The following is an 11,733-nucleotide window of genomic DNA, read 5'->3' as shown; positions in this document are numbered from 1 at the left end:
GTGCCAGCCACTGGGCTAAATACTTGATCTACATTATCCATAATCATCATGACGAACACGCTAGGAAGAGACCTTTATGTTACAGCAGAGGAAACTGAGGGTCAGAGAGGTGAATTAACTTCCTCAAGGTTACAACACCAAGCCGCAGAGCTGGGGTCTGAACTCCAAAGTTGGCGTTCTTTTTCACTAAGCCACACTGATGCTAACGTATTCCAGTTCAAGTCGTTCTCTCTCAGGTTCAATGTGGGTTGGAAGGGTCGTCATTTCCCTCTTGCTCTAGAGAAAAATAGACACCTACGATTAAGCAGCAAGCCCAGGGGGAAACTCATCTGTCCACAGTGTTCCATATAGAGCAACTGCTTTTCTAGATGCCAACAATTCTCAGGACGAGACAAACATGGTTGTGCTGGAGAAGCATGCACTCATGTCCAGGCCCCTGCAAGTACCAGCCTCAAGGAACCTTGATGTTTTGGGTTTGATCTCCCTTAGAGAATATAACGAAACCACTCTGGCTCATCAGCTTTGGATATAAGTAAGGTCTCCCTGCCATTCAGTAACCCAGAATCTCTATTCTTGTTCACATCTACTCTGGTTTCTCTCTTTTCCTGCAAAAAAAAACTCCTCTCTGGCCTCTCCCTCAGGATGTTTAATCTCAAAGAAAGCCCCCTGGGTGGCAAAGCAGTTTGCCAGCCACAGTCACCGTGCAACTTCTGGGATTAATCAGTGGCACTAACTACCACCGAGCCTGCAGAGTCCACCAAGGGATGCCAGCAATTGGGTCAAGCTCACTGGTTCCCAATGCTCCTGATGCTGCCAGACCCCACGCCAGTTCTCCAGCCTTGTTCTTCTTTTTGTCAACTGGGCCCTGAAGCACCTCTGCCGGTACGCAGAATTCTACGTGATCTCAGGGAAATGGTGCGTTCATCTTCTGTCAACGACTCTTGCACAAGAAAGCGCACATCTTCGCATGAAGGAGCAGGAGTTTGTAAGCATGGGGTAGCTTAAACTATACTTCTAGAAAACACAACACTGAAAATGCAACAAGGTCTCCAGTTTGCTCCTAACACAGACAACTTTTTTATTCTCAGAGAATAAATCATCTCATTTTAGCCTCAGCCATATCCAACACCTTTTCTAGTGTAGTCACTACTTTATATTTGTTAACCAGGTCCCCTACCCTAACCCTGCCCCATCCATCTGGTGTCCCCTAAACCAAGGGAAGAGTTTCCCATAGTGAATATCCAAATCTCTACTTCTTACTGGGAGGCCATTCTTTCCATTTTAGACCATTTCCATGAAGGTTAAAAAGATCGTAGGGTCCGTCCTCAGTCAGTTCGCATACTCTTGGTACCTTGTACTTTCCTTTCATGGAAAACTCAGCAAGAATCCCTGAGATAGGAGAGTGGAAGGTTTTCTCTAGGAATCACTGCCTTTTCTCTCCGAGAAGGCTTTTTTCTTTCTTTCTTTCTTTCTTTCTTTCTTTCTTTCTTTCTTTCTTTCTTTCTTTCTTTCTTTCTTTCTTTCTTTCTTTCTTTCTTTCTAAGGATTTGGCCCATCTTGTTTCAGGTATAGGAACCACAGACTGGAGGGAGTATGGAGGAAGGGGGCAACATGCACAGAACACCAAAAAGAGAGACGTCTGTTGAAAGAAAGGGAAGGAAAAGACATGGGAAACCAGACTGACAGATAGAATTGGATTCCTTAGAATTGAAGTGAGGGAAAACCATAAGGGCTCTATTACATTATATTTTGAATCTTCTGAAAGAATACCTACATTAACCAGTAGAGAGTGAAATGACTTCTCAGGTAAACTTACAGGTCAGTTAGTACTTCAGTAGCTTTTTGGTTGACTATATGAACTTCAGTTTAGCAAATGGTCTATGCTGTCCTGTGTATAAACTGTTTATTTCCATGTGTCTTGGCAATTTTTTAGTGAGTAAATGACAATGTTTAAATCTTTGTGGAATAATCCTTTTAGAGCTTTTTTCTTTTTCCTTTCTTTTCATCTTCTTTTTTAAATATTACATTCTTCAGGCCAATAATAAAATAGACAATGTCCTGACAAAGCGGACTTTCAAACTGCATGTCTCTCAGACATAAGGAGGATTCAGCTGACAAGTTGATAAAGATCCTGCCATTAATATGAAATGGGGGAAAGGTTTATCATTCTTTGGATTGCGGTGGCGGTTCAGGTCCTAGAACCGGAATTAGAACCTTTGGACAACCTCAGTTACTCAAAGAATATCGCCAAGAACACGGAAATGGTTATTCCCTTAGTTTTGTGTGACAATTGGAACAAACTCTTGATTCAGGTTAAATATTTGGATTGAGTCTGTGGCTTTTCTGTAAATCAGCTTTATTCTTCCTTTCTGACTTTTCAGGGAAGTCAAGCAACTTCTAGAGGTTCTGTGCGAAGAAAGGAAAAGGGAGCAAGTAATTATTTTTTTTTAAAGATTTATTTATTCATTCATTTGAAAGAGAGAGAATGAGAGAGAGAGAGAGAGGCCACATGAGAGAGGGGAGGGTCAGAGGGAGAAGCGGGCTCCAGACCTGATCCAGGGACTCCAGGATCATGACCTGAGCTGAAGGCAGTCGCTTAAGCAACTGAGCCACCCAGGTGCCCAGGAGCAAGTAATTATTAAGAGGGGTAGAGGAAATGGGGAAGAAAGTTCTTCAATTCCCCTAAAAGGATAGTGATGGCATATTCACAACTAAACATCTGAATGCACGATTTCATACAGAATAGGTGATTATGTATGAAAGCAGAATCAGCTGGGAAATCCAGACTGTGTGTTTGGAGAATATGCTGAGAGTTTTTCTTCTGTTCTAGAGATATAGAATAAACTGTGAAGAATATCACAAGGTATTTTAGCAGTATTCTATATAAAAGGAACAAACTCTATATCAGAAATGGACTTTGAGAAACTTCGGGTCATTAGTTATTCTGTTTAAAATTTTTCTATTATTGCTGACTTGTGCCAATATTTTCTAAAATTTCTTCCAGGAAGGAAGTCATAGATATTAGAATGTCCAACTTAAATCCTTCCTCCTGAAATTAAGGTCTCTTCTATCCTCCACCACAGAAATTTGTTAGAAGCCCAAATGAGCCACTTGCAAAGTAATTTTTAAAAATATTATGGGCAATTTTGTAGGACTACTAAAAATTTGTAAAATAGAGAATAGATATAATCCCCATATCATCCTACCAGTTTTTAACATACCTCCTTCCAGTTTTTTCTATGTCCACACATATCTTTACATAGTTGTAATCTAATTTTTTTTTCCAGCTTGACATAAAAATGTCCTCCTACTGTTGAGTTGTCAGTGGCGATTATTTTTAATAATTGCACAGTGATACACGAAGTGTAAGTTTCTTTAAAATTTTTAAAAAAGATTTTATTTATTTATTTGTCAGAAAGAGAGAGAGAGAGCACAAACAGGAAGAGCGGCAGGTGGAGGGAAAAGTAGTCTCCCTGCTGAGCAAGGAGCCCCATGCAGGGCTTGATCCCAGGATCTTGGGATCATGACCTGAGCTGAAGGCAGATGCTCAACCGACTGAGCCACCCAGGCGCCCCGTGAAGTGTAAGTTCTGATCAATGTTTGATCCAATCAAAGAGAGATGATGTTTTTTCTTTAAAAGGAACGATTTAAATTTTTATTTTACATATTTTACAATTATAAAACCCAAACAATCCATTTTGGTAATAATTTCAAAATTACAGAAAGGTTTCAAGAATAAGAATAAACATTGACCACCTGTATGTTCTATATCCAGACTCACTATTGTTGATATTTTGCCCCATCTGCTTTATTGTTGCTTTTTTCTTTTCTGCCTTCTTCTTCTCTAATAGTTTCTAAACCATTTAAGAGTAAGTTTTATACACACTGGCCCTTTACTCTAAGATACTCCTGTATGTATTTTGTATAAATACGAATATGCTTTTACAAATTTAATACTGATGTGATACTTCTATCTACCATCCACATTCCCATTTTGCCAATTGACTCAGTAGTGTCCTTTATAGCATTTCCCCCTCCAGTACAGGATCCAGTCTAGGATCAGATCAGTATCCGATCTAGTTAGTTGTCATGTCTCTTTAGCCTCCTTTAATCTAGAACAGTTTTACAGTCATTCTTTGTCTTTCGTGACACGGATGCTTTTGAAGAATATATCCCCTCTTTTGTTTGTTTGTTTTTTTAATACAATGTTTTTTTTGTTTTAGCTTTGTCTTAGGTTCCCTCATGGTGAGGCTCATTGCAGACTGGCATACTGCATAAGTGACAATATCACTTTTCTCTCCGGGCATCAGCTCTAAAGGCACATGATGTCCATCTGCTTCCTCTTTGGTGATGTTAATTTTTTTTTTTTTTTAAAGTAAGCTCTATACCCGATATGGGACTTGAACAACCCCGGGGATCAAGAGCCACATGCTCTACCAACTGAGCCAGTCAAGCACCCTTGGTGATGCTAATTTTAATCACCTACTCAAAGTGTTGTCTAATTTTGGTTTTTATTTTTCTCTTGCAATTAATAAGCAAATGTGAAGAGAAACTTTAAGACATGCAAATATTTGACTCCTCATCAAATCTTTGCCCCTAGATTTAGCATCCATTGATGATTCTTGTCTGACCCACTCTCTGCTATCATGGTTGCATTGCAAATTGGTGACTCTTCCACTCTAGCGCTGTCTCTACATTTACCAGTCGACCCGCAGCATTCTACTGTTAACAAGAGTCCTCCGTTCATCTATCTATTGCCCCCCATCATCTACCTATTTACCTATCTAATCTATCATTTGTTATAGACTCATAGATTCTTATTTTCTATAATTCATTGTTGTCCTTAATTGTTTTAGTGCTTAAATCGTTTCAAATCAGGCCAGTGGGAACCCCTTATGTGTCTTTTTGACATGCCCCGTCTTTTTTTTTTTTTTTTTTGAGTATTTCCCTTGTTCTGACACAAAAATGATGCTCATGGCTCATCTTGTACTCCTCCCCTGCTCCAGCTCTGAAACCAGTGGTTTCTCCATGCACTTCTGCTTCCTTTTAGTAGGGAATGGTATTAGAGGCCAAGACTGGGCACTAGGTATGATCGTTGCAACCTGGGTGTCTTTGCTTATAGGTCTTTTTCGTGGATAGGAAAAGGAAATATATGCATGTATATACATATATACATTGTACATATGCATAGGCATGCATATTTACACTTGCAAACACACATATATGTATGCATGTTTTATAAATCTTCAGTCCATATCAATAACTCTAATTTAGTGCATCCCATAGGATCCACCTTGCTTTTCCCCTTTCATTATTTGTATATCCATTCTTCCCCATTGAGAATCCTACCTCTCAACAATATCAACACATTTACTCATCTAAAATATATTTATATATTTACTCATATCTAATATAGGCATATGTATTATGTCAATATATTTATATAGATTGATCATATATAATATATATCAATATTATATATATCATATAAATATATATACATTTGCTGATCTATAATACATCTAAAATAGATTCAAAATTGCTTTGCCCATACCTCTACAAAAACAAGCCTACTAGAAAAGGTTCAGGATTTGTTTGCTGTTTTCACCCTATCCCAACCAAGACTGAGAAATATTTATAGTCCAATTCTATGTTTGTAAATTACTTGGATTAGTTGGCTCTTTTTTTCCTTCTTCAGTGGGGCTCTGCTATTCATTTTGATACTGTTATAATCATTTATTTGGTTTACTTTCAGTTTTAGTAACCCCTTCCTGTTCTTGCTGATTTAATTTTATGTTTTGATCATGTAGACCATGTTTTCAAAAGTCAACACTATGTAAAACAGAACACTCAGAAAAGTGTCACTCCATTCTGCATTCCTTCTTATGCCCTCCATCTCCCCCTCTTAGAGGGAACTAACTGTTGTTTTCTGTTTAACCTTTCTGAGTTTCTTTTTGGATAAGTAAGTGGATATATGCATGCTTTCTTATTTCTCCCTCTTACACAAAAGGTAGCATACTACATATACTATTCTGCAGTTTGCTTTTTCCACTTAAGAATATCTCTTGGGAATTATTCCATACCAGTTCATAGGGATCTTTCTCTTCTCTCTTTTCAGATACAAATTGCCCCATCATGAGTATTTATCATAGTTTATTTAACTGATCACCTATGCTTGGATATCTTGTTTCTGATATTTTGCAACCACAAATAATGCTGCAGTGAATAACCTGTGCAAATGTATTTTTTTGTATTACTGGAGTTGTACCTTCAGAGTTAATGCCCAGAAGTGTGATAGGCAGGTCAAAGTGCAAATGCAGATGAAGTTTGTTGGACAATGCCAAGTTCCTTTCCATAGGGGTTGTACCATTTTGCATTCTCAGTGAGAAAGCAATGTGTGAGTGCCCATGTCTTTGCCAGTACAGTGTCATCATAAACTTTTGAATTTTTGCCAAACTGATGCATGAGAAATGGTGTCTCAATGTTATTTTAATTTGCGTTTATTTTATTCTGAGTGAAACTGAATATTTTCTCATATGTTTAAGGTCCATTTTTATAACATATTTTTTTACGAATTGTCTGTGGACATCTTTTGCCCATTTATTAATAGGATTTAAACATGTTTAAAGTTGTTTATTTGGAAGAAATAGTTTTTAATACAATTTACACTAACTGAAGGCAGAATCCCAAAGTATCTGCTGTAGGGATAAGCTATGGCTTCTGCCCTCCAGGAATTCACAGTGTATAAACTGAACACTGTCACAGTGGATCCAAACATAAACTCTGGAACCAGAGTGCCTGCCTTCAAATGCCAGTCCTGCCACTTAGGCACGTTTTAAACCTCTTGGCGCTTTAGTTGTTCTAACTGTAAGATGAGAATATTAACAGCATTTACCTCTTAGGATTGTTTTAAGGATTAAATGACTTAACATATGTAAAGTACATTTCATAAATGTTAACTATTTAGCAATCAAGAAAAGGCTCTGAAATACACTGATTTGATCCCATAAGAATTTTGTTATATATAGTTAGTTATTAAAAATGAGACCTGGACGTTTAGAAACATTAGGTGCATCAGCGGTAGAACCAGGATTTTTTTAAAGTAATCTCCACACTCCACATGGGGCTTAAACTCAAGACCCCAAGGTCAAGAGTCACATACTCTACCACTGAGCCAGTTAGTTACCCCTGAGTAAGATAGATCTTTGAGCCCTTGAAGCTCACTTTCTTGTGCTGGAGGGGTCTGTGTGGGCTGTAGAAAGAAAAAACAAACAACTAAGTAAACCAGTTTTGTCTGTCATGTTCATTATTTGTTGTTCGGCACGCACGACAGTGTCAAAATTCATTTGTTAAATGAAAAAAAATGAGGAATGAGTGACAGAGTAGTGAAAAATGAAGCTCAATACATAGGTAGGACCCAAATCATGAAAGGCCTTGTCAACTATTCTGAAGAGTTTGGATTTTATCCTGAGCAGAGAGATCACATCAACAGATCTGCATTGAAGAAAACTTAAGCCAGTGGCTGGGTGGAGGACGCACAGGAGAAGGGCCCACAGCAAAGTTACCTCAGGGTAGTGGGAAATGATGGTGCTGAATCAAGAGGGAGGTTGAGGGGATGGAGAGGAGGTGACTTGGACAAAGATTTAGAAGTCAGAACCAACTTCACACAGACTTGTTTGGTGCAGAGGGGAGGAGAGAGGAGAGAGAAGTCTGAAGTGACACTGAGGTTTCACTGGGATTAAAACTGAAGAGGGGTAGCTGACTGGGGAAAATGAAGAAAGGACTTTCCAACACACACAGATTTGGGGCAACTGTGGGACAATGCTCAATCTCTTGACTACACTTTCATTTGGCTTCTCTACACTCCTTAAAGTCAGGAGCTGTGTGGACCTGTTCAGGGCACTGTAGTAGCAGCCTAGGAGATAGTGTCTAATAGTGGAAAGGAAAGCAGTTAGGTCAATAGACTAGGAAGGGTGTAGCCTTAGGTCCCTGGGGGTCCGTGATGGGGTGCACTGAGTACTAAGTTAACTGTTAACTCTAAGGTTATTCTTTGACTGCAAACATACTCATTTTTGCATCTTCTTTCATGCCCAAGATGATACCTTGCATAAAGCAGATTGCGGGCAACATTAAATAGATGCCACATAGGGAGATTATGAAAGGAAATCCATCATCAAGCCAGGCTCATGGCTGTAAGCTTAGGGGCACTGAACCAGGATGCAGGGAGTAGGAAGTAGGAAGTCCAGGAGGAGCTCCAAATCCCCTTCCATAAAGACAGAAAACAGATGAATAAATCGACAGCCCAATGAAAACCCAGATAGAATGGCACTGTGCAAGTTTCCAGGACACCAGTGCTTTTCTAGAGATTATGCAGGATGAAAGGCCGTGATTTTTAGACTTGTGAGAAGACCTGGACAATACAGCAATCTGGACACCTGGACACCTATCTCTACCAAGAAAAGGAGTTTTTAATGCTTTGGTGATATGGTAAAAAATCCAAAAGAAAAGAGACCGTGTTTCACAGAAGTTTCCACAGGCTGGTATTTATTTTTAAAAAGTGACCTGAACTTTCTACAGGATATCACTGGATTCTCACAAGAAGGTTCATCATAGTTAGTAAAGGACCTGCTACAATTCATTTTCTGATGACAGTGCTTTCTGGCTTGTCCCTGCAGGTACTAGGAGCAGGAAAGGGTGTGCACGGACAGGAAGATAGGCGGAGGGTCTCATAAGCAGATGGGATCTATTGCAAATAAACCACAGGATGGTCTCCGGAGGGGAAGCAACATTAGGGACTTGGACGAGGAAAGATCAAAAGGAAAAGCTTAGGAGGGGGGCAGACAGGGAGGAGGAAAATAGCTGTGGTGGAGAAGGTGGGGGATAAAAAAGAGAAAGGCGTGTGAAAGCAACCTCAAGTGCAGGGCACGAGTTAACGATGATGAAGAAGAGCAGTAAAAAGAATTGGGTTACTGAACTGGGAAGGAGGGACTTGGTTCTCTGGAGATCCCTTCTGCGTTTACACGGACCGGCTCAGCGCTAAGGGGGTGTGGTACTGAGCTCAGAGCGGTGCGGTGCGAGGCGATAGCGGTGGGGGCGCCGCCCAATCCCTTCCAGAAGTGGAAGGCCGGGAAAACCTAGCGACTGGCGGGCAGGCGGGCAGGCGGGCAGCCGGGCAGGGAGGCTGGCAGAGCGGAGGCGGAGCGAGGGCGCCGATGGGCGGGACGGGGGAGGGCGTGGGGAGGACAAGGAGGAGCTGGCTACTGGCGGCGCTAGGACCCACGGGCGCCCCGCCGGCTCCCGGGAGGTTGATAAAGCGGCGGCGGCGTTTGACGTCAGTGGGGAGTTAATTTTAAATCGGTACAAGATGGCGGAGGGGGACGAGGCAGCGCGGAGGCAGGAGCCGCAGCTGCGGCGCCCGCGGCGGACCAGCGACCCAAGCACCGGGGTTAACCACGTCTCGTCCACGACCTTCCTAGGTACGCGCCGGGGGAGCGGAGGCCGCAGGGCCCGGGTGGGGAGAGGGCGCGGGCCGCTTGTACCCGCGGGCACCGGCCGCGGGCGGCGGGGTCGTCGTCCGCTGCTGGTTCAGCTCTCCTCCTGCCGCCGCGTCTGACGGCCGCCGGGCCTAGCCCCCGCAGCGTGCCGAGCTTCCGCGGCGCGCGGCCTGAAAGGGCGGCCCTGGGGCCGCGGCTCCTGCTGCTGTCGGGTGAACGGGCGGCGAGCGCGTCCGCGCCCGGCCCCCTGCCCGCCCGCCCGCCGCGTGGCTGCCTCCGCGTGGCTGCCGCCGCGTCCGCCCCGACCTGAGGGGGCGGCCTTGAGTTGGGGCCGCAGACCTGGGGCGCGGGGAGGTCGGTGGCGCCGCAGCTGGGTGCAGGAGCGCTCCGGACGCGGCAGGGCGATCTGTCTCCTGGCGGGCACTGTGCTCTCTGTTCCTCTGTCAGAAAGGGAGGTAGGGGTGGCCAGAGCTTTATGGGCCCCCGCGGAGGAGGAGGACGCGGAGCGCGCGGGGGGAGCGGACACCTCGCTGCCAGGTCGGAAAGCTCTCCAGACACCCTTCCAGGAGGGAACCGCAGTCCGCAGGCCAGGGCTGTGCCCCGGGGCTCGCGTTCTGGGGCTCCTCGACCCCCGAACCCATTGGCGCGGGTTGCGCGTGGCTAGGATGCAAGTCCGGATTTAGTTGTTAAACTAGGGTTGTGAGCAGTTACTAGTCACTCACGGTATAGTAAGGCCCGATCAGACTGAAGTGTCTGCGGTGTGAAGTCACCTGATCCTTCGCTCCCCGGTTTTGTTGAATGTGAGCTGCTACTGTACGTGTACAAGGAGCGCCCCTGCCCCCTCCAAGACATGTTTGCTTTGGCAGCGGAGTGTTGTGTGTCCCTCTCATAACACCCCTATTTTTAGGAGTTCAGCATTTGATCTTTCGCTCTGGTGTGAATTGAACGCATGAAATCCTGATTGAGAATTTTGATGGTACTTAAAGGCATAAAGTTTTTCAAAGGCTTATAAATAGTAAAAGCTTACGGTTAGGTAAGTACGGCCATGGCATACATAAGAGTTTATAAACTACACTAAATGTGAACTTGTGTCCTTCAGATTCCTCTCTTTCCACAATCTGATAAAGGTTTTGTAAGATGAAATGTAAAACACTTTGATAAGGTGTTATCCGTGAAGACTAAGTTCAATAGAAGAGTTTACGTGAAATATATTTCATCATTCATAGTAACCTTTGGATGTGCTGAACATATGTCAGAGGTGATGACAAACTAGAGTTTTGATACGGGAGAAAGAATAGGAAATAAAGCTTATTTTATTGCTTGCCAACAAAAGCACTTGACAGAACTGTTTACATAGAACCCCCCCCCCCCCCACCCCAGAGGTTTTGCCTTAGATATCTTCTGGTTGGAATTCTCAAGTAATTAGTTTTGGAATGCCGATGGATTGATTTAGATCTTTGGGGCCCTACGGGTGTGTGTGTGTTGTGTGTTCGCTCTTGCACTTATTTATTTATATATATTTTAAGGTAGCTGTTTTAGATGTATTTTCAAGGTGATTTATGTACTTGCCTTACTAGGAGAAGCATAACTTTATGACTTAGTCATGGTTATGAACACCGTTTTTATTTTGTGGTACATTGAGATGTGATTCTTGAGTTGATATATAGGGCTCACCATTTATTAAACATTCTGCTACTCACAGGTTTTTGTGTGTTTTTAAACATTCTGCTACTCACAGGTTTTTGTGTTTTCCCCCCCACTCTTGGAGGTATCCCTTCCCTTGATAACCATACCTATCAGATGACTGCCTGAAACCTTTTCATTTGCTCTCTAGTCACTCAATACGACATTAAAATCCAAATAAAACTTCTTAAGATTTGTGTTTAAAGTCAGAGCCAACAGGCCGTGAATGAGTAGGGACTCGGCTATTTTTGACAGTGTATAAGGAACTCTTTGTCTCCCTCTGCTTTCTGGATAAGTAAACTTGAGTTGGGGTGAGTCAGGTGCCACGCTAGTAGTTTAGTCTAAGGAAGGTGCTTTGTGTCTCTTAAGAGAAATGCTTACGCTCTTTAGGAATGTAGGATCTTTGTAAAGCACTTACGTACTCTTGTATTTTAATGGCTTTGTAGGATGATTAAATCTCTTGGAAATTCTTTTTTTGGGGAACAAAGAGCTGTCTTTATCATACAGTAAAGAGGTATTTATTACAGGGAAAATAAACCGTGAGTTAAAATGAGAT

General features: G+C 42.7%; 1 protein-coding gene across 3 annotated transcripts in view; it reads left to right on the top strand.

Moving 5' to 3' along the window:
* Positions 1–9,352: 9,352 nt before the first annotated feature.
* The window catches only part of ATL2 (atlastin GTPase 2), a 56,930-nt gene continuing 54,549 nt past the window's right edge, over positions 9,353–11,733 (top strand). For 2 of the 3 annotated variants that reach the window (XM_028117219.2, XM_028117221.2), the window contains exon 1: positions 9,353–9,476. In XM_028117219.2, coding sequence (XP_027973020.1) covers positions 9,365–9,476 — 112 coding nt within the window. In that variant the 5' untranslated portion in view covers positions 9,353–9,364. The remainder of the gene's footprint in view (positions 9,477–11,733) is intronic. The other variant, XM_028117220.2, reaches the window with a different exon arrangement.

This window comes from Eumetopias jubatus, unplaced genomic scaffold (genome assembly GCF_037043125.1).
Source record: "Eumetopias jubatus isolate StellerSeaLion01/CBP00866 unplaced genomic scaffold, mEumJub1_p1.0 scaffold_9, whole genome shotgun sequence".
Lineage (NCBI taxonomy): Eukaryota > Metazoa > Chordata > Mammalia > Carnivora > Otariidae > Eumetopias > Eumetopias jubatus.
The sequence above is the reverse complement of the archived record's forward strand: the minus strand, read 5'-3'. Positions and strand labels throughout refer to the sequence as shown.